The 23,721-nt window shown below is 42.7% G+C and overlaps 1 protein-coding gene across 3 annotated transcripts in view; it reads left to right on the forward strand.

Annotated features, from left to right (window-relative positions):
• Positions 1 to 4,085: 4,085 nt before the first annotated feature.
• The window catches only part of DOCK11 (dedicator of cytokinesis 11), a 243,510-nt gene continuing 223,874 nt past the window's right edge, over positions 4,086 to 23,721 (forward strand). For 2 of the 3 annotated variants that reach the window (XR_474957.3, XM_007507772.3), the window contains exon 1: positions 4,120 to 4,377. Coding sequence is in view for 2 of the 3 variants with exons in the window: in XM_007507772.3 (XP_007507834.1) it covers positions 4,276 to 4,377 (102 nt within the window). In the remaining variant the exon portion in view is untranslated. Of the gene's footprint in view, positions 4,378 to 23,721 lie in introns of all 3 variants that reach the window. The other variant, XM_001364195.3, reaches the window with a different exon arrangement.

A 23,721-nucleotide genomic window follows, 5' to 3' on the forward strand; every position in this document is an offset into this window, starting at 1 on the left:
AGAAATGCATCTAATATTGTATGTCTTGTCTGTCCCTGGAGGACCAACCTGGCAGAGTGAGTAGGGAGGTGATCACCAGGGCATGAATCCATAACGCCCCTTCCTATATACAATGGCCAAGTGTTTGCCTGGAATGCTATCTTCTCACCTCAACCTTCTACAACCCTTCATTTCCTTCAAAGTTCAGTTCAAACTCTGCCTTCTACATGAGGCCTTCCCTGAGCCGCCCCAGCTGCTAGGGTGTCCCATGAAATTACCTTCTATCTTCTCTTTTTATAGGCAATTGGGGTTAAGTGACTTTCCCAGGGTCACACAGCTAGGAAGTATCTCTTAAGTCATATTTGAACACAGGACTTCCCATTTCCAGGCCTGACTCTCTTTCCACTGAGCTACCCAGCTTCCCCCTTTTATCTCTTTTATAGATATTTAGTAGTTTCTTACTTATATACAGGTTCTTCCCCAATTAAGTCCTTACCATCTGCCTTGGAATCAGCACTCTCTATTGGGGACTTGCCCAGGGTCACATTGCTAAGAAGTATCCAAGGCCAGATTTGAACCCATGTTCTCCTGACTCTAAGACTGGCTCTCTATCCATTATGCCACCTAGCTGCCCTTTATTTTAAAAATGTAATATTATCTATGTCTTATTGTATTTTTTGGTTAAATATTTCCCAAATACACTTGCATGTGATTTACTCTGATCTTATCCACTCATAGTCTCTATCACACTAAATATGTGGAATAAAAATGTATTTTAAAATGTTTATATGATAGATTTGGAATAATTCTAGGCAGCAAAGTTTGAGAATCTCCACTACTTACAGTAGCAGAGCAGCAAGCAGAAAAAGAAGAAGAATCTCCAGTATGCTGGCTTTGTGGGTGTTTTTAGCAGTTTCAAGTGAAATCTGAAGCCAATGTCAATAACCATTAAGAGGGAGCCACAGATAAGGATTTGTCTGAGAGGGAGAAATTGAAAAGGCTTTCTATAAGTAATGACTGATAAACAACTATATGGACATGCAGATGGTGCTGAAAACCCTGGTTGAAAGGCGAAAGGTGAGTGCCTAGTGGAAAGAAGGAGCTGAACTGGAATAAAGGAGTTGCAAGGAGAAACCTTGGTTCCAGAGGACAAATGCTGAGGTGGGGAACTCTAGGTGCTGAATAGTGCATGCACACTGCCAGAAGTGAGGGTATATTTCTCTTGGGAAGTGAATTTTATAAGATCAATAGGTAAAAGTTGTGATAAAAGGAAACATGGTTGAAAAGGAGGAGGGACTACCTGAAAAAAATTAAGGAGCCATGAATTGGTTTCAATCTACATTAACACAGGGAGCAGCTGTGTTGCTCAGTGGATCAAGAGCCAGTCCTAGAGATGGAAGGTCCTAGGTTCAAATTTGGCCTCAGAAACTTCCTAGCTGTGTGACCCTGGGCAAGTCACTTGACCCCCATTGCCTAGCCCTAGGAGATTTGCCTAGGAGATCCACTGAAGGACTTTCACTTGATTTTAAAAGGCATGCTTTTATTTCTTTGTTTGTTTGATTTTTAATAAATAACTGAAACTGGAAAAAAGTCCAGAGAAGGAAACAAAAATGGTCTGAAGGATGGAACAGCTTCTCTAAAAATAGCCTCAAACCAATCAGAATTCTTCAATTTGAAAATGGAAGGAACAGCCCCAGTGGATATGATCACAGGCTATGATCAAATGAGCTCATAATTACAAAGCACCATCTAAATGTTGGCTGTTATCAGTGTAGTGGGCTTTGCAAACAGTGAACACAGCCCCAGGAGTCAGACGCGCCTGGGTGAACCAGCTGGGGTGGATGGGAGCCCCCTTGTGCTCCTTCTCCCTTGCCATTCCCAGTCTCTTCCCTCTTCTTCCTCTCCTGCCTCTCTCTCTGTCCTCCTTGCTCCCATCCTCTCCACCTCAGAGCAGCACACATAGTTTGAGGCAAAGTCTGAGGGCTCCTGATTGCCAGCTCACCGAGCTGAGATGAATTTCCTGACATGGAGAATTTGCTATCGGCTATTTGGCTATTTATTATCTTGGCCCAAGATGAAAGGACTAGACCCATGTCTAAGGCCACAAGTCCTTACTCCAAGGGAATTCCTCCCTTTTGCCACTTTTTATTATCTCCATAGTCCCATTTCTCAGGCGCCCACCCTTTCTGGCTAGCCCACCCTGCTTCCCCCCTGCCTGCCTTAGGAGTCAAAGATTTGACTTTTCCTGCAGACTCTGCCACTGCTGCAGCAGGTCACTTCATTTCTCTGAGACTCCACCATGGACAACAGCTTGTTCTGCTTGAGGCATAAAAAGAACAGTTCTTTCCCTTTCTGAAGCACCTGGTCTACTCCTAATAAACGGTTGTTGAATTGAACTGAATTGTTAAGAGGTCTTAAAACACTTTTAGTTCTATTGCAAGGCTCTTCTCTGGCCATTACACTGACTCACTGCTGCCCTCCCAGGAGTGGAAAATCCATAGAAGTCAGTGAAGCATGGACTTGTTAAAGCTAAAACCGGGGCCTGTAGATACCCCACACTTCAAACCTTTTACTTGTTACTGAAGAGGAAACTGAGAGCACCTGAGAGCGGAAAAAACTGTGTAGGAGAGAGTGGGAGAAAGAACTTTGGACCAGTTACTTACCATAATAGATTTTGAGCTGGAAGGGATCTATCTCCCAAGTCGCTTGATTTGTCCTCCTTTTACCTTTGAGGAGATTGAGACCCAAAGAAGTCACTTGACCAAGTAACAGTGAGAATTTGAACCCAGATCCTCTTACTCCAGCATAGGATTTCACTTCCGTGCCTTAGTTTCCTTAGTCATAAAATCAGGAGAGGAAAACCTAGAATACGTTACAAGGTTGTTGTCAGGAGTGAGACAAAGTTTGGAAAAGGTTTTGCAAATCATCTAGTTCTGCATAAATGTTAGCTTTCAGTAGCAAAGTTTAGGAGTTGAATGCAAGTTTCTAAGTTCAGTACTTTTCCCCACCAGACCACCATATAGGCAAATAAAAACATTCAGTGCTTAACAATTGCTCACTGGACAGACAGTACTGGATGGGGTGGGGGTGGGGGACGGGGCCGACCTCTGACCACAGCAGAGGCTCCAAAGATTTATGTTCAAAGGCCTTATAAATTGCAGGCTATTATTATTCAGCCATTAAAGGAACTGGGAGTATTTAGCCTGGGGAAGGGAAGACTGATGAATGTTTGAAAGTTAATCTCACGGAACAGAGGTCAGTCTTGTTCTCTTTGTTCCCGGAAGGTTGGACTAGGTGTAAAGGGAGGAAGATGCAAAGAGGCAAAGTTAGCCACCATAAGGGCTGTCCCCAAGCACAGTGGGCTCTTGGGGGTGGGCTGGGAAGGGGTTCAGGTACGAGTTCGGCTAGACAGTCTGGAACATCGTTTGCAACTCAAAGCAGCTGTGATTCGGGGTGCCTGGGATGGGCTCGGAAAGACACGGGAACCGGGACTAAGATACCTGTGCTCACGTCCAGGAAAATGTCAAAATGCCTTGAGGCTACAGAAAGGGTAGAAAGCCTAAGCAAAGGGGAGAAAGTACCAAGTGCGTGGGTGGATAGGGTTTTCCGGGGACTATTGTTGAACCGGGCTCCAGACCTCCCAGTCCCTGGTACCCCGGGCGTCAAAGCTCGCCCCGTTCCCGTCTGCCACAGTGGCCCTGGCAACCCCATCTTCCCTGGGACCGTCCGGGCTAAGGAGGCTGAAGGGGGCCGGAAGTAGCGGGCGGGGCAATCTGGGGTGCTACTCCACCCAGCGGATCCGATCCCGGATCGCCTTCCCTTCCCGAGATCGGGTGGCGGATCCGTCAGCCCCCTCCGGGGGCCCGAACTCTCGGGCTCTGCTTTTCTGTACTGGCCCTCCGCTCAGAGGAGACCCGGGTACAAGAGCCCAAGCGAGCTGGGATGCGGGCGGAGCCCTCCCGGGGACCACTTCCCCCTCCTCCGCCCCTTCCCGCGTGACCCTCGGGGGAGGAACACCCAGGCTATCCCGCGCGAGCCCGCGGTCCCAGGCTAAGGAGGCAAGCCGGAGGGCGGGGGTGGGGTGGGGGGGCGAAAGGGGCGGGGCCGGGGCGGGGCCAGCCCGAGGCGCGAGCCCCGCGTGTAAGGAGAAGGAGGAGGAAGACGAGGAGGAGGAGGGCGGCGGCAGCGGCAGCAGCAGCAGCTGAGGCAGAGGCTGAAGCTGAGGCGGCGGCGGCTGCGGCTATAGTACGCGCGCCCCGTCCCTGGCCGAGCTGAGTCCAGCCGAGTCGCTCTGCCATGGCCGAAGTACGCAAGTTCACCAAGCGGCTTAGCAAGCCGGGCACGGCGGCGGAGCTAAGGCAGAGCGTGTCCGAGGCGGTGCGGAGCTCCGTGGTGCTGGTAAGGCTGGGTCCGGGACGGTAGAAGGCACGAACTGACGGACGCCCGACCGCTAGAGCTTTCGGGGCCTTGGGGACCAGCGCTGTTCCTGTCCGAGGCCGCTGGTTGACAGCTCGAGCGCGGGGCGGGGCAGGGTTGGGCGGGCGGAGGGAACAGGGGGAGGGGAAAAGGGGGAACAAGAGGCTCGGGAGCGAACTCCCTCCCCCAACCTTTCTTTCCCTTCCACTTCTCCCTCCCCCCACCCCTTCTCTCTCGGGTCTGCACCTGAGCCCGTTGGCCGTCGCAGCTACAGGAAGGATGCGCGAGGCGCGCGCACGCGCACTGCCGTCCCGCACCGCGGCCGCGGCGCACAAAAAAGAGCCCCACCCAACCTCCTCCCCCCCCCCCCAGCTGGGCGCGGTGACAGAGGAAGCGCGGCGACTTCCTCTTGTGGCCGCCGGGGCGAGACCCTGGGGATGCGACGGTTCGGGGTGGCCTCTGGCCGCGCCCCCAGCCAGTGCCGCCTTCCCCGGCCCGTGTGTTCCGGGCGTTGCTCGCGGGCTTCGTGCTGGAGGCTTCGAACCCGGGTGCTCGTTGGCTTATCTGGTACTTCATCCCCCGGCCCCGGTAATGCCCCTTAGCGTTTGCTGGGTCTGTTTACGTTGCCTGTTTCCGAAGGGGCTATCTTGGCCCGAACAGTTCTGCAGGCAAAGCCGACTTCGAGGCTTTTCCTTGTCATTTTCGTGCGGTCCGGGAAGATTTGGCCCTAAAGCCAACAGTAAAGCGAACCTTGGAGCCTCGCGTACCCACACTACCTTAGGAAAAGTTGACTTTAGCGGGGAGGATCCAAGGTTGGTTGTGTACCCTCGCCATAAGGATCTCAGCCCTAATAGCTCCAATTGTGTAGAGCTTGAGACTAAAAGTGGCGTGCTCTCTTGGCTGGACACTGAAAGATGAATGCGCTTTACTCGCGCTCCAGCCACATCTTCACGGGGTTGTGAAGATCGCTTTTATCTTCCTTCGTTCTTGACCAACTTCAAAACTACTGGAAGGCAAATCTGGCCCTTGTTTTCCATAACTAATGCTTAGTATGGGAAGGGGAGCTGCCACTTGCTGGGTATTGGTACTGGTGCACTTTGGGATCCTTGTTGATCCAGTGCTGTTAGCCAAAGTACCCAACAGCTTAGTCCAGACAACCCTTCGACTGGGCAAAGTGCCCCGAGCTGGCCCAGGGGAATGATCTTGTATTTGGTGGAGGCACTTGGAAGGTTCCTGTGAAACTAGATGGGGCTACCACATTTTTCTACGGTGTGATTTCACCAGCAGTTGAACTTCAATCTCCGAAGGCAGAAAGTGAATCCATTAACGTTCTTGGCCAGACTTAGGAAGTTTGAAAATAATTAAATGATCGTCTAAATTTTTTTAAAGGACCAGGTTGTATTTGAGCAATGCAGAGGAATTCATTTACTCGGTCCAGGGGTTGTTTCCTTGCTCTGTTCCAGGTCCATAGAAGCCAGGGCCCCTAGTCTATTGAGGGGGGGCGGGGTTTGAACAGAAATACAAAGTACCCCTTGAATGATCTTGTCCAACAGTCCAGCATCAGAAAGCAAGTGAGGCACTTGATTAAGCCCTGGGGATTCCAAGAAAGGCAAACAGTCCCTGCCTTCAGTAGTCATACACTCGAATTAATGAAACAACATGTAAATAACTAGGTATAAGCAAAGTCAATATAGGGTATCAGGAGGCAATCTGAAAGGGAGAGGCATTAGCTGGGGGGGGGAACCTCAAGGTCCTCCTTCAAAAGGTAGTATTTGAGCAGAATCTTAAGCCAGTAAGAGAATAAGGGGACAGCGCATGCCAAGCCCTGAGAGGAGAGGTGAAATACTGTGTGTGAGGAGCTGCTGATAGGTCTATGGAGCTCGATTGGGTAGAGGAGTCAGGTATAAGTAGGTTGGACTGGCAGGAAGGGGACAAGTTTTGAAGAGCTTCAGCGGAGGACAAACCACTTCCTCACTTCTGGGTGTCAGTATTGTCATATGTACAATGAGGAAGTAAGGCTACATGATCTCCAAGGCCCCTTCTAACCTTGAGCCTATGATGTTACGAGTAGTCCAGTTTAGAATTTAGTATTCGGAGAAGGATCAGTTATTGAGTAAGCAAAAGAGAATCAAGAAAGGGAAGGGTCTCTAAAGCCAAAGGTGGGGAGAATATCAAGCCGAAGGAGCAACACAGAGGAGGACAAGGAGAGAGAGGACTGAGAAAAGGTCATTGGATTTAATAATTAAGACATCACTGATGACCTTTCACAAGGCAATCTCATGAGAGTGGTCAGAGGAGCTAGATTTGCCAAGGGGTTGAAGAAAGACTGAATGGTGAGGAAGTTTAGCAGCGGAAGTGAGTTGAGAGGGTAGTTACATGTGGTGGAGGGGGTTCATTTTGAAGGATTGTCAAGACGATGCCTGAGCCAGGATGACTGCTAGAGTGAGGTTCTGGAGAAGGAAGAAAGGAATGTGGCCAAGGGCAAAGTTGGAAGGATTAGCTTTAGTGAAGAAGCTTGGAGGAGATGATGCTGAATTTTGAGGAATGGATTAAGGAAGCCCAGATGAAGCAGGTGTCTAGGTCATCTGTGGTGAGGGTGTTAGAAGTTAGAAGTGAGAAGAGAAAGAAGAGGTTTGGGACAGACACCGTGAAATGAAAAGAGGAAAAAGATGAGGCAGCAACAGCAAGATTTCCGTTTAAATGATGCCTCAGAAAAAAGTCGTGAGTGAAATGAGCTCAAGAGCTCTGAAACAGATGTAGTGAATTTGGATGGTGGAATTGCCCAAGGGTCAATATTTGAAGATTGGGTATATCATGAGAGTAGGATGAAAAAGTGACATGAGATTTTAGGGCATTGTAGTTTGTAAGTCATTAAAGTGGCAAATCACGGGACCAAGACTGGATCTGGAGATCAATTAAGCTAGAGTGGAAGAGAGGGTTTGGATAGGTGAAGACTGGATTTAGTGATGGTGGTAGGGCAGGAAGTTGCTGGAGAATGGAATTTCTTTTTAAATAACTCAATAGCAGAAAAAGAAGTTGAACAGGCCACAATTTAACACCCAAAGAAAAAAATCGTCCCAGACCAGATGGATTTACAAGCAAATTCTCCCAGACATTTAAAGGACAATTAATTTCAACATTACGTGAACCATTGGCCAAAAGGGGAAAAGAAGGCACTCTTCCAGATTCTGTGATTAAAATACAGTTTTAGTACTTAAACCAGGGACAAAGCATTGAAAGAAGGCTATAGACCATTCTTAATGAATATTGATGCAAAATTCAAATAAAATATTAGCACATAGAGAAGGAAATTTCAAAATTTTTCATCTTGGAAGTGAGACAGTGAATAGTATCGTGAATTTGGAGTCTGTTCCACATGTAGATGTTAGGAAATAAGAAGACTCTAATAACACAATTGCAATCAGTCAACAAATATATATGAAGTACCTAGCAAGTGCCAGGCAGTGTTATTTGAAAGTTGCTTAATTTGAAAGTAACAACTTTCCCCCTCATTCACATCTCAATATGCCAGTTAGAGTTGATCTTTGTTTGAAAGTGTTTGTCATTGGTCACTTCATTGTAGTCTAGCCTTAGCATCATCTCATGCTGAGATTGCAGAGCCATCCAGGAAATATCTTTGTGATGCTCGGTGAGGTCAGAGTGTGGGCACTAGTAGCTTTTTGTCTCATGGTGCCTCTTCTTTTGCCACAAGCACCAATCGCTGCTGCTGCCACAGGAAGATAGTATTGAAAATAGTTTTATTATAAACTCCACGGTGTGATCTGCTCTAGTGGTGACTGCACTTCAGTGGGGTGCCTGGGTCACAAGGCTGCATGCAGACTGGGTAGGTACTAGATGGGCATTTCTTGACTTCTGGGTTTTAGGCCTTGCATTCCAGTTCATAATACTAGGAAGGAGAGAGATGTTCAATACAAGCCCATCTTCCACAGAAAGATTAACTATAGTGAATACCAAAGTGCTGTGCAATCACAGGAATTCAATGATATTGCATCAGAAATCCTGTTTGCCATGAATAACATCTCCTATTTCCATATTGCTTTGCACCTAGCAAAGGGAAGCAGGGATTACTTGATTAAGTAGCAGCCTTGAATTCTTTCCTTTTGTGAGGGAGTCCCACCCAGGGTACTACTCTAGACTTTGAAGACGATCTAGGTCCCTGGAGAGGCCATAGGGCCATGGAAACAGGAAGAGGAGTTGGCTTAACTCTCTGGGGACTCGGGTACAAATCCTTTGCATCTATAGTGATAAATAAAACTTGACTTAATTCCTTCTTCCCGAAGCCTTGTTAGTTTAAGTTCTTTCATGGTTTGGGGGACTACAAGCCAGATGTTCCCAGCAGAAACCATAGAAATTTACACGGGAAGCTCTCCAGTTTGAACCTAATCTTTGTAAGCTTTTTGCCTTTTAGTCATGGGCCACAGATGACATTTTGAGAGACAGCTTGTCGTAGGGGAAGGAGTCAGGAAAGACTTTGGACTGAATCCTAGCTCTGACACCAGTTCCATAACCTTGGGCAAATCAGCCTTTCTGTGCTTATCCCTGTATTTCTGTAATGCAGAAGGTACTACTTTCAATAGTCCCCTCAGTGGGTTATTTTAAGTAAAGAACTACAAACCTGCATTGTTTATTATTATCCAAGTCTAGTGCTCTTTCCACTGGGATGCACCCCCTCCTGTGTGGCATTTTCTGTACTATAACCCCAAACCTACAATATTATGTCATGCTAAATTTTCTGTTTAGAATTCTTTTTCCCAGTCTACACTTGGGCTCTGATCTGAATATTCACAACACAGATTTGTGCTGGGTAGAGTACACCCTGGTATATTCCACCATGAATTTGTGGATTATTTTCATGAACCTAATGGATACAACATAACAAAGACAATAGTTGATTTTCATAATATGTTAAAATGTAGGTATTACATCCAGTGGGTGTCCCATGAACAGGAGTATGTCAAATACTACTATTAAGCAGTTATTGGGAGAGGGCTTCTTTCATAGGTCATTTAGGTTATTAGTTGAGCAGGCTTTTCTGATAAAAATCTCATTTCTAAGCTATTTAGGGAACTGAGTCAAATTTATAAGAATAAAAGCTATTCTCCAATTGATAAATGATCAAAGGAAATGAATAGGCAGTTTTCACAAGAAGAAATCCAAGCTTTCAATAGCCATGTGAAAAATGCTCTAATTCACTAAAAATCAGAGAAATACAAATCAAAACAACTCTGAGGCATTGTACCACGCCCATCAGATTGTCTAAATGGACAAAAATACAAAATGATGGATGCTTGAAAGGACTCTGGGAAAACAGGTACATTAGTGCACTGTTTGGTAGAGCTTTGAACTGGTCCCCCAATCTAGAAAACGATATGGAATTTTGCCCCAAAGCTATTCAACTGCATATCCTTTGGCCCAGTTATATCGCTACTAGTTCTGTACCCCAAAGAGATTATAGAAAGAGGAAAAGGACCCATATTTACAAAAACATTTGTAGCAGCTTTTTTGTGGTGGAAAAGAATTGGAAACTGATAGGGTGCCTATCATTTGCAGTGCCTGAGCAGTGATGGTATATGAATATGATAGAATATATTGTTCTATAAGAAATGTTGAAGGGGATGATTTTAGAGAAATCTGAGAAGACTTGTATGAACTGGTACAAAGGGAGGTGAGCAGAATCGGAAGATTGATTTATAAAATGATAAAAAATATTGTAAAGAGAGACAACTTTGAAAGATTTAGGACCTGTGATCAATACAATGACCAACCCACAATTCCCAAGGACTCATAATGAAACAGACTATCCACCTCTAGATAGAGAAGTAATATACTTAGAGCGCAGTGTACTTTTATTTTGGGGGGAGCATGGCTTATGTGGAAATTTGTTTTGCTTGAACTTATATATCTGTCATGGAAAAAATATAAGCTGAGAACAGGTGCTGAAGATAAACTCTTAATGTAAAAATATTAAGTATAGAGTTTAAAGCTCTTTGCTTTCTGTAAAAGAAGGTATAGCTACTTGCCCATCTCCAAAATACATTTGATAAATATGAGACGTTATTGGTAGATTGCTCACACATTACCTCTAAGGGATGACATACTATACTTAAAAGAGACTCTACAAATAAGTATTTGATGCTAAAGGACATTCTTGGACTTTAGGTCTCTGGACATGACCTTATATGCCAGATGCTAGTGGAATTTTCTTCTCAGTATAGTAGCCATGGGCTTTACCAGAAGGGCATTGGCCCATGTACTATCCCTTTCCAAAACTGCTCAGATTCCCTAATAATGATTGTAGCAGTTAAAATTAGGTTCTCTGCTAAAAGTATTATATTTTTATGAAGTTTATTAAAGATTAAGAAATAAAGAAAATACAAAATAAAATAAGAAAAGCACGTGTCTAGGCCCAGAGAGCCCATTCACAATCACTCACTCTACATCCTGCCTGGTAGAGCCACGTGTGCCCAGACGCAGAAGCAGAGAGAGAGACTCTTTGGAAGCGGAAGCAGGAAGAGAGCTCAGTAAGCTTTACTGCCAGTTTAAATAGAAATTTTGATCTCGCACTCAGGGAGATTCAGGGAGATTAGAGGGTATCTTGGGAACTAGAGCAAGGACTTCTGGGGATTGAAGTCCGGGGTTCAAATCTCCATTTTTACATTTCACCATTTGAGCGTTTGGGAAAAAGATTTTCCCCAAAGGATCATGAAAACATAATCAACTTAAAGATTACAATAATTTGAGGATAAGAGGAAAAAAGAACAAAACCAATAATTGCTGGACACATTAACAAAAAGCCAGTTAGGGGGCAGTCCCCTTTGGCATGAAAGTATAGATACAAATAAATGTTCAATTAACCACACCCAAAGTTCATTCTTGATCTTCTTGTGCAGCTGGTGGTCTGGAAGCTTCTTCATGGTGTCTTCTCCAAACAGTTCAGTTTCTGGATTCGGAGAGGTAGCATCTTTCTTTACCTAAAATTCTTATTAAAAGGAATTTAAACTTTGCAATTTAAAATAATAATATTTTTTACATTTCCCCGTGAAAAGGGTGATTAAAAAATACAGGATCACTTATTGGTGCATGGCTAAGGTATGAGGTATATGAATCAATTGGTAAGAGAAATTAAAAAGACATCAGAAAAATCCAAGTAAAAAAGATAATTTCTGGATGAAAATATAGACTATCAAAGTCTTATGTGTAAAAATTCTAAGTAAAGGAAAAGTAAATCTATAACAGGTCCTTGAATCAGGGCCCAATCAAAATGATCTAAGTAAGTAAGCATTAATCCAGTCAGTAGCCAGGACTACATAAAGTTGCCACACTATGAAAGACAGAAAAGGGACCAGATTATAGGAGCCAAGTTTGGGGATACTCGTCTGTAAGTATTTTCAGAGTGAGTGTGGCACAAGGAAGGGCTATGTCTTAAATATTAAACATTGCAACCCTGAGTCTTCACACTAGGTTCAAGACCTTTGTATTGGCTTAGAAGCGCATCAATCCGTCCTGGATTGGTTTATCTTTGACCCTATGCAATGGCTCTTTTGTGTATGTCTTGTCCTGGAATCAGACAGAATTATGAAGTGAAGTCCCATAAATTTTTTTAACAATTAGTGGCACCATTTTTATAGTCTCAAGTTTTTGGGGCATGCATTAACATATGCATTTTAAACTTATATTACTGCTAAATCAAAAAAGTTAAAGAAAATCTTAATGCTGGTGACATGCTTCAATATAAAAAGGAGAGAAAAAATAAACTGAAATAGTATATTGCACATGCAAGAAAAATATAAAAGAGTTTTAAAAAATTCAAAAATGTAGCTTATAATCATTGACACTCAGTGTCAACTAAGAAAATATAGAATGCAAGGCTTTCTCACCAAAAATGAGATCCATTTCCTCTTCATACCTGGCCATGATCCACTGTGAATTTCATAAGATAACAGTTTTTTTTAAAATAAAGAACAGTAGTATAAATATGTAGATATCAGTACCCCCAAAATTCTCAGTAGCCCAGTTAAGTACAATAGCAAACAAACACACTATCATATTTCACATAAGTTGCTGTATGGCATTTTTAAAAGGCAATGAACTGAGGGATATTTGTCACAATTTTTACAAATAGAGCAATTCTTTCAACCTTGGTAAACATATTTTTAAACAGAGTAACTCATTTTTGGTTTAGAACGTCATCAAGAAATCTAGAGATCATTCTAGTGGAAGTAAAATGAGCTGAAGAGTATAAATGAGAGATGCTCCCTTTTTTGGGGGGGCTTCTAGGGGTACATGCCCTGGGATTAACTGCCCAGCTTCCATTCACATTTTTTTTTTAATGCGGGAGGTGGGGGTTATAAATGTATTTCACTTCAGCTATTAAAATGGGCCTTACCTCGTGGTAGGGGCAGGCAAAAATGACCAGAGATTGTTAAGAAAAATTCTAAAAATCATGTGTAAAGAACCCTTAAAATCAGTTTGAGAGATTTAGCTCTTTAAATTTTCCAAAGGTTATTGTAGCACTTTTCTGATGGAGTCCATCTATCCTCTATGTGACAATTTACAAAGTCAGAATAGAAAAGCTGTTTTTTATATGGGCTTACTCAATTTTTGTTCAGTATGGTTATAGGGGAAAAGCAACAGAATTTAACAGTAGTTAAAACCCAGTACAGTAACAGAATAGTATTGAATGCAGTAATATATGAACTTAAAATCACAAAGTTAAGCCTTAAACAAAACAATCAGTAAATGCAATCAAATACAGAGATTTTTATAAAACATTGGAGTTTGAAATGCCTTAAAAATATAACCTCCAGTCTCTTTAAAGTTCCTTGGCTTTTTTTATCCATTTAGATGCCTATTGTCAGAAGGCAGAAGATTGGTAATGGTTAGGCAATGGGGGTTAAGCGACCCGCCCAGGGCCACACAGCTGGGAAGTATCTGAGGCCAGATTTCAACTGAGGACCTCTGGTCTCCAGGCCTTGCTCTCAATCCATTGAACCACTGAGTTTCCTCCCCATAGTAAGAGTGGATTTTAGGAATTTCAAATTTGGCTAAAGAGTTGCAGGGAGCTGAATCCAGGGGAAGCCCTGGATCACATGTAATGTAAAGAAAAGGATCAATGCCGTGAAAAGATATCCTCTTAAAGTAACCATGCTTTAAGTTACTGTTTGGAAAATCCTCTACCTTCTTTCCTTTTCTTTCTCCCCTCCTGTAATCCCCTGCCCCCAGTCCACGGAGAGGCTAATCGTAGCCTAAGGGAAAATTCATCACCCCGTTTTTACTAGCTGATAGAAATGAGTCCTGGGCTTGGGGTGATGAATGATCTGCTCCAAGGCTAGAGTTTGCAGGGCAGGCAGGTCACCAGGTGATTGAGATCTGGGTCAAACAGGTCTGGACGCTGGGAACAGGAGCTGAGCAGAGCCACCGGGAAGGGCAGGCAGGTGAGCCTGAATCAAGAAAGTCCAAAGCAGATGGCTGCAGGCCAGAGCTGATCAAGATGGTTTTCTAAAAAAGCATCTTGGAGAAACATGGCTTAGAAAAAAACAAACTAGGCACTAGCTATTAAAGGCTAAACTGAAGATCAGAAGATTGAGGGTATTTCATTTTTCCCAAGTGGTTCACCAAAACTGTAGCAGTTAAAATTAGGTTCTCTGCTAAAAATATTATATTTTATGAAGTTTATTAAAGATTAAGAAATAAAGAAAATACAAAATAAAATAAGAAAAGCACGTGTCTAGGCCCAGAGAGCCCATTCACAATCACTCATTCTACATCCTGCCTGGTAGAGCCACGTGTGCCCAGACATGGAAGCAGAGAGAGTCTTTGGAAGCGGAAGCAGGAAGAGAACTCAGTAAGCTCTACCACCAGTTTAAATAGAAATTTTGATCTCACATTCAGGGAGATTAGAGGGCATCTTGGGAACTAGAGCAAGGGCTTCTGGGTATTGAAGTCCTGGGTTCAAATCTCCATTTTTACAAGATAGACTCAAAGACAAGGCTTTTTCACCTCTTTTATGATGGAACTGGATCTCTTTGGCAATCTTGGGAAGCCTACAGATCTCTGCTCAGAATAATTTTTAAAGTAAGTTAAGGAAATGCTAAATTTTAAGTTAAAGGATAGTGAAATTAAAAATCATTTTTTCCTCCATTCAAGTTCACAGACCCCTTGAAATCTCTTCATGGATCCCTGCTCTATAATAGGTAAAAAGGGCTACAGAATTATTGCCTTGTTTTCTTCACTTTGCCCGAAGTGTTTGTTAAGCTGATATTTAGGAAAGGACCAAAGACTAGTAGTTACCTCTATTATCAAGTCAGAAGAATTTGGGGAAGTATTTAATACAGGTGAAAATATGGTATGCCCTGGAAATTGGTGAGAAGTTGCATAAGGAAGGAAAGTCCTATCCGTCCAAACAGCTTTACTCAGCATTTAAAATTGGTAGATCCGGGAGCAGACAGGTGAGAGTCAGGCCTGGGTTCAATTTTGGCCTGAGACACTTCCTAGCTATGTAACCATGGGCAAATCATTTAACCTTAATTGTTTTGTTCTTATTCTTCTGCCTCAGAACTGATCCTTAGAAAGTATCAATTCTAAGACAGAAGTTAAGGGGTTTTTAAAGAAAAAAAAACAGAATTGCTAGACCCACTTCTCCTGTTGGAGTACAATAACTGATTATGCTGATCATTGGGCTCAAGTTGCATTATTCCCTGTGATACCACCTCAGGTACAGAGAGCCTAGGAGACCACCCTCCTGAACTTCTCTGAACTGAGAGCGACCCATAAATTAGCTGTCTTCTTGGGTAGGATCAAAGCTAGAATGGTTTCTCTTTAGGGATTTCCAATTAGCAGAAACCAGAGAAGCCTCTTTTCTAAGCTGCTTTCAGGCAGCATAGAATGTTTTCTTTTCCTGAAAGAAGAACAGTCTTCTCTCTGGCCGACTTTTCCCATTTTTTAAAGCCCTGGTGTCTATCTTCTAGACATTCTGCAGCCATTCTTACCTCCCAAAGCAGCCGTTCCTAACTTAGGGTCCACAGACTTCCAAGGTACCCACAGATGTCCCAAGATCTTTCAGCTTGGGCGGGGAAAGCAAATGCATCTTTATCTTCACTTTCTCTACCCAAAATTTAGCAATCCTTTTCATTATTTAAAAATGTGATCCTGAGAAGGGGGCCACCAGACTGCCTGCTAAGGAAAGAGCCCCATGACACACACAAGTTTCCTTCAACATACTGCTCTTGTTTTTGTACCACAGTTGATTAATAATCATGATGCCTTGCCCATGGAGGTACTTCATATACGTTGTCTCAGTTAACCCTTTGTTGAATAAATCCAGTCCTCATAAAGATTCTGGCATTTAGTGAGCACCTGCTTTATGCTGGGCCCAGTGCCAGGCAGTGAGGATACACACACAAAAATAGGAGTCTCTACCTTTAAGGAGCTTAGTTCCATTTGAAATAATTTGTAGATTCACCCAGAAATTTAAATACAAATGAAATGTAAGTAAATACCTAGTAACTAGGGTGGAGAGGGTCTGGAAAGATTCTCCTTGGTAGGAAGTTACTTCTCCCCTTTTCCTCACCTGAGCTGAGTTTTTAAGGAAGTTCAGACTTCTGTGAAGGGAGAGGGGAGGCATGAGAGCAATGGTAGCCAAATCGTAGACAGCAGAGATGAGGAATAAGAGAATGAGTTAGGACAGTCTGGACCCAAGGAATAAAGGAAGCTTAAGATCCAGATATGAGTCAGTGACTGAAAATCAGGCAGGTTTTTAGGCAGCTCTTGGGACAGAACAAGGAGTTCAAGCCAGCAAGCTATTAGAACAGCTTGTGAGAGCCAAGATCCTGAAGTTTAGGCGAAGCCATTCTCAGCCAGAGACCTTCTCACAGGCTGTTGGCTGGAGCAGGACTGATAGACTGGTCCTCTAGGCCAGGCCACCTTTTGGCCAAGCAGGGCATCAGCTTGCTCCCTGTGCTTGAAGCACCAAAAAAAAGCTTCTGGGGAACAGCAGCTAACAGGAGAATTACCAAGACAAGGTTGTCCACATTAAAAGTCAGTCAATAGTCAGAAAAGTGGCCATCAGGGAGGATTCAGGGGCAGATATTCTTCTTTCTGGCCCCAAGCCATACTCCCAGTGGCCTTGTTTAGATCTATGGATTGTGAGAACTGAGTAGTGGGGCTCATTGCCCTATCTCACTTGGCATAACTGATTGGGAGCTTCCAGTTGTAGGCAGGGTTAGCAGCATTTAAAGGGACTAGAAAACCCAGTGGTCCTCAGATAGGGCCCAGGTCCTTTTGAATTCAAGATGCTCAGAGAAGATATAAAGATATTTGAGGACTCCTACCCTCAAGGAGTATACAGTTCAGTAGAATAGATACTACTTGTGCCCAGGTAACTGTAACAGGATAGAACATCAGTGCCTAGTAAATGTACAGCCTTGAAAGTTCCAAGGGAGGAGAGAGAACTTCCATCTAGGACAATCTAACAAAGGTTTTTATGGACCAGTATTTGAGCTGCTCTTAAAGAGCGTGGAGGGTTTCAGCATTCAAGAAGAGGGTGTATTTCTTTCCAGGTAGATGGAATACATTGAGCAATCCATTGACCAATCAGCAAGCATTTATTAAGTACCTCTTATGGTCCAGGCTTTCTGCTAGGTTCTGGGGAGAGTGGCAGATCCTACCCTGAAAAAGTTTACTTTCTATCAGGGGAAACAATGTGAATATAAATACACATACAAATGTAATAAAAAATATAAACAACTTTGGGAGGGAAGGTATGAGCAACCAGAGGCACCAGGAAAGGTTTCATATAGAAAGAATTGTTTAAACTGAGTCTTAAAGAAAATCAGAGATTCCAAGAAATAGAGGTGAGGGAATGTATTCTAGACTCAGAGATGGGAGTCCTCTCCCTCCAGACCTCTTTCAGTCCTAGCTCCTCACAGCCATCAATAAGAGGAGAAATTATTGTGGAGAAGAGGTGCACCTTCCTCATCACTACCAGCAACAACTGCTGACCATTTGCTTCCAGCAGGGTGATAAGTACAGGAACCCTGAAAGTGGCAGCATCTCCTAGACCTGAGGTCATGCCGCTAGCCCAGGCCTCATAGCCATCACCTGGGGAAGCAACTCCTGTGGAAAAAAAGCCAGCCAATCCCTACCAAGTGCCAACCAATTGCCACACATAGAGCAAGCAAGCCAACATGACTGAAGCAGACTCAAAGGTAGAGATAGGAGGCACTATGTATGAGGCAGGTCAGATCACTACCATCTTGGCCACTATCTCTCTTCAGAAACCTGTAGGGATGCCCCAGGACCATGAATCCAAGAGCCCTGGGAATAGTGACACTAAAATCTGTTTTACTGTTGTACTCCATGAGACATTTCCATCGACTTATAGCTTAAACCTTCCATATGTGTCATATTCTATATTAGAATGTGAGATCTTTGGGGCAGCTAGGTGAGGTGGCTTAATGGATAGAGTGTTAGGCCTGGAGTTGGGAGGCCCTGAGTTCAAATTTGATCTCAGATACTTCCTAGACCCTGGGCAGTTCCCTAGCTCTTCTGCCTTAGAACTGATTGATTCTTTTTTTCCATTTGAATTAGTTTATTTAGTCAATTTAGAACATTATTCCTTGGTTACAATAATCACATTATTTCCCTCCCTCCCTTCCTCCCACCCTGCCTGCAGCCGATGTGCCCAATTTCATTGGGTATTACTTGTGTCCTTGATCAGAACCTATTTCCATGTTGTTGTTTACTCTAGGATGTTCCTTTAGAGTCTACATCGCCAACCATATCCCTTCCATCCATGTATTCAAGCAGTTGTTTTTCTTCAGTGTTTTTACTCCTGCAGTGTTTCCTCTGGATGTGGATCGTGTTCTCTCTCATAGATCTCTCTGAGTTGTTCAGAATCACTGCATTGCCACTACTGGAGAAGTCCATTACATTCGATTGTACCACAGTGTATCTGTCTCTGTGTACAATGTTCTCCTGCTTCTGCTTCTTTCATTCTGCATCACTTCCTGGAGGTCGTTCCAGTTCACATGGAATCCCTCCAGTTCATTATTCCTTTGAGCATAATAGTATTCCATCACCAACAGATACCACAATGTGTTCAGACATTCCCCAATCCAAGAGCATCCCCTCATTTTCCAATTTTTTGCCACCACAAAGAGCGCAGCTATGAATATTCTTGTACAAGTCTTTTCCCTGATTACCTCTTTGGGGTACAAACCCAGCAGTGCTATGGCTGGATCAAAGGGCAGACAGTCTTTTAGCTCCCTGTGGGCATAAGAACTGCTTGATTCTGAGACAGAAGATAAGGATTAAAAAAAAAGAATGAAGCTCTTTGAGATTAGATACTTTTGACTTATCTCAGGTACTTAGCTTTATTACTAAATGCTTCCATTCCTTCATTCTTCATCTCTGCCTCTTAACTTCCTTACCTTTCTTCAAAGTCTTAGCTAGAATCTCACCTTTGGAAGTTTTTTTCCAATCCTCCTTCATGCTAATGCCCTCCCTTTGTTGATTCTCTCCAATATATCTGCCTATTTCTTGTATGTAGTTGTTGGCTCCTTGAGGGTATGGACCATCTTTTGCCTTTCTTCATCTACCCTGTGTTAACCCTGTGCTTAACACACAGTAGGAACTTGGGAAATGCCAGTCATGACTAATGGTGAGGGGAAGGGAAGGAGTGATCATTGAGAAGGCCAGTTTGGCTGGAGAACAGAATGTAGAAAGAGGAGTAACATATAAATAAGGCTGGGGAGGTTCAGCCATAGGCTGCTATGTAAAGGGCTTTATGTAACTGAAGTTTGTGGTTCTCAAGCATATTTATCTCATGACAGAGTATTGTTTTTTGCCATGTGTAAAAAATAGACTCGAATACAGGACTACAATCCCCATGAGCCTTTGCTCCACTTCCCCAGAATGCCTTGTAATCTCACCTGGGCCGAGATCAAGAAGGTATTTAAGCTGATTCAAAGGCTTTTGAAAGGGTTTTGCCTCTTTTTGGACTTCCGTTTTGGAGCAGAGGCGTCTCTTGCATGATGTGAGGTTATTTTTTCTAGGCCTCTGGCCTAGGCACATGTTTCTTACTTGTATATTCTTTAATCTTTAACCTTTAATAACCCTCTAAAAATATAATACTTCTTGCAGAGAGAAACTAATTTCTACCTGCCTCAGTCTCCCCGTCTCCCCTAAATTTTAATCTTTAGTCCTGGCACTGACTGGGTAAATGCATCATTACTTAGATCATTTTGATTGGGCCCTGATTGAAGGACCTGTTATAGATTTATTTTTCTTCTACTTGGAATTTTTACACACAAGACTTTGATAGTCTATATTTTCATCCAGAAATTTTTCTTTTCTTTTGGATTTTCTGATGTCTTTTTAATATCTCTTGCCAATTGATTCATATACCTCATACCTCAGCCATGCATCCCTAACTGATTCTGAATCTTTCAATCACCCACAACACGGGGGAATGTAAAAAAAAATCATTATTTAAATTGCAAAGTTTAATTTCCTTTTGAGAAGAATTTTAGGTAAAGAAGATGCTACCTCTCTGAATCCAGAACTGAACTGTTGGAGAAGCCACCATGAAGAAGCCTCCAGACCACAAGTTGCACAAAATTGAACTTTGGGTGTGGTTGATTAAACATTTATTTGTATGTATACTTTTATGCCAAAGGGGACTGCCCCCTAACGGCTTTTTGTCAATGTGTTCAGCAATTATTGGTTTTATTCTTTTTTCTCTTATCCTCACACTATTGTAATCTTTTAAGTTTATTATGTTTTTATGATCCTTTTGGGGAAAAATTAATTTTTCCAAAAATGTTCATACGAGGGAATGTAAAAAATAGACTCGAATACAGGACTACAATCCCCATGAGCCTTTGCTCCACTTCCCCAGAATGCCTTGTAATCTCACTTGGGCCGAGATCGAGAAGGTATTTAAGCTGATTCAAAGGCTTTTGAAAGGGTCTTGGCTCTTTTTGGACTTCTGTTTTGGAGCAGAGGCGTCTCTTGCATGATGTGAGGTTATTTTGTCTAGGCCTCTGGCCTAGGCACATGTTTCTTACTTGTATATTCTTTAATCTTTAACCTTTAATAAACCTCTAAAAATATAATACTTCTTGCAGAGAGAAACTAATTTCTACCTGCCTCAGTCTCCCCTAAATTTTAATCTTTACACATGACAAATAGCATCCATGGGAAAATGGGAGTATGTTTTGTACAGCTTACAACATACCTAGCTGGAACATCACAGAAGAGAAACCTTTTATGAACCACTGTTCTAGAGGCTCCTGGGGTTTTTGGAAGTGGGAAGTGACATGGTCAGGCCAGCATTTCGGGAACTAAGGTGGTGACAGTGTCTAAGATGTGTTCATGGAATTTCACTGGTACCTATGCACTTATGTGAAGTGTGAGCTAAAACTCCCAAGCTAGACTGGATCCTGAGTGTGAAGGGACTTGGATACCAAGGTAAAGATTTTTGACTCTGTTCTCAATAGGCAGCAGGGAGCCACAGAAAACTTTTAACTGGTGAAATGAGATAAGATTCTTTTGGTAGTGGTATAAAGGTTGGATTGGAGAATGGAAAGAGTAAAGGTGAGATTGGTTCAAAGGTTTTTTATGGTACTCTTTAGTAGGGGATGGAGAATGAAGGACTAAATTAAGAAAGCAGTGAGTACAGACAGGGTAGGGATGGGGATAGATGCAAAAGATACTATGGAGCAAGAATTTTCAGGACTTGGCAATTGGCTAGGTGTGAGGGGCCAGGAAGAGAAGTTAGAAATAATTCTGTGGATGGATGACTGGGAGAATGATTTCAATAAAAAGAGAAATCAGGACTAGAGAATCACTGTTGACTTGCACTAAAAGGGAAGCATGGGCTAGTGTGTGTGGGGTTCAGTTAGCCTTGAGGACATGACTGATCCCCTTCCCTCCTGATTTCTGCCTGAGAATGAGCCAGGTACTAAGAACTAAGAGCTCTTGGTTGACTCTTCATACATCATACATATGAGTTAGAGGAATTTTTCCATTTGACTATCTTCTCATGTTTTTGGCAACAGGTTAAGGTTCCTACATATTCAAGAATCTTCTGATTTAATTCAGTTCAACTAATAGTTGCATGTTTATTTGTTGAGCCATTATGGGCCTTTAATGCCAGTTTAAGTTACCTTCAGAATGAATGAGGTGCTTGCAGGTTTTCAGTGCCATAGATCAGTGTGCCAGATGCATGTACTTGGGTAAGGCCTGGCTACATTGTGTGCTGTAGCATGACCATGAGTGATTTCCTCCAGTTCATAATTCTTGTATATTGCGTTTATCTTCACAGTAAGCTATTTGTTTACCTCCATTGGCTGTTAATGCTCCATGTGTATAGTTTCTGGCTAGTGTTTGAAGTTGTGGAAATATAATTCCCATCATATTTATTTTAGTAATTGTTGAAATCTCTCATTGGAGATGGAAGACTTGGCTTCTGGTTCTATTTCTGCCTCATTGAAATATGTGATCCTAGGCAAGTCAGAAGAAACTGGGCCTCATTTCTATAGTTGAGAAATAGAGTTGACAGCATCTGTGTCTATGAGGAAACTGTTTGTTCTTGGCCTGGTGGTGTTCTCTTTGCTTAGGAATCTGGGGAAAGTATGAGGTCAGGACAGTGAGAGGGAACAGCACTGCTCACCATAAACATGAGCAGGCACAGTGCTGATGGACAGGCTTGATGATTTTGAAAGCTGTTTGAATAACTGACTATAGAAATCTCAAGTGTCCTAGTCTAGTTGTCTGGAGTTGCTTAGGATAGTTTTTACTTTTTCTTAAGTCAGTTGTCTTGTTCTAACTTCTAACTACTCTCCCCCCTCCCTCATATTTTCCTATCAATGAAAGTGGCCAACTCTGGACTTTGCAAACAGCTTCCTGTTCACACTCCCAAAACTGTGGTCATGGTGTGAATAGAATAATAGGACTGTTGTTAGAACAAAGTCATTTTCATATTTTAACATTAAAATACTACTTCAGTCCATTTGCTTTTCTCTCCCACCATGGGTGCTAGTTTTCTTTATTATTAACATCATCTCTCATATTGGCTTGCTTTCTCTGTTGGGAGAGAGGGTGGTATAGGAAGGGAGAGAATTTGGAACTCAAACTTTAAAAAGAAAGAATGTTAAAAAAATAATAAATTTAAAATATTTTTCAAAAATTATTTACATTATCTAATATGAGTATACCCCCAAGGCACTGTCCTGGGTCCTCTCCCTTTTTAGACTCCTTGATGATTTTGTCAACTTCCATGAGTTCAGTGATCATCTCTATGAAGATAGCTCCCAATTTTACATTTTGCCCTAATCTCTTTACTGACCTCCAGTTGAGTGGGCAATTAGTAATTTGGGAAATCTCTATGTAGATGTCTAGACCTTTGGTATCTCCCTAAAACATTTCCAAAATCAAACTCATTGTATTTTCTCCAAAACCTGTACCTCCTCCAAATTTCTCTTTCTGTTGATGGTACCACCAACCTCCTTATAAACATCCAAGTTTCTAAGATGAGAATCATCCTTAGCTTTTCCCCCTCTCTCTTCTCCAGTATCCATTTGCCAAGGCTTGTCACTTCTACCTCTGTAACATCTTACATTCATCAATTTTTGTCTACTCACACAGCCACTACCATAGTTGGGCCCAACCTACCTCTCTAGTCCACCTTCAAAGCCAGATTGATATCCCTTAAACACAGAGGTGCCCATGACAACTTTCTACACAGAAATTTTCAGTGGTTCCTTTTGTCCTTAGGATAAAATACAAATACATGAGCAAAGATGGCTTGAATTTTTTCCTTTTGTCCCTAGTACTTAGCTTAGTACCTGTTGTATAGTTATAGGTGCTAAATACACATTTGTCTTATTTAGTCAGGGTAGTATAGTGGAAAGAATACTGGATTTAGAGCCAGAAGACTTGATTTAAATTCTGAATTTGCACCTTATTCCCTGTGTGACCTTGAGAAAGTAATCTTTCCAAAGAAATAGGTATCAGACCTGTAATTTCATTTGTAGAGAGAATTCTCAATCCCAGTGCAGATCAGCTTCAGTGAAGTCAGGTAGTTACACTAGATGATCTTCAAGGTCTCTTATAACTTGGAATGCCATGGTTCTAAAGGGAAAAATTCATAGAGGCCTGAAAGAAGTACTGCTCCATGACAGGGATGGCTATAATAAGCACTAAAGGTGCTGACTCACATTGCTGCAAAATGGTCTCATTAAAGCCAGGATGTAGGCTAGTATTTTGTGTTGTGCTCAGGAAGGTGGTAACAACATAGCCTGT

This window comes from Monodelphis domestica, chromosome X, assembly GCF_027887165.1.
Source record: "Monodelphis domestica isolate mMonDom1 chromosome X, mMonDom1.pri, whole genome shotgun sequence".
Taxonomy (NCBI): Eukaryota; Metazoa; Chordata; class Mammalia; order Didelphimorphia; family Didelphidae; genus Monodelphis; species Monodelphis domestica.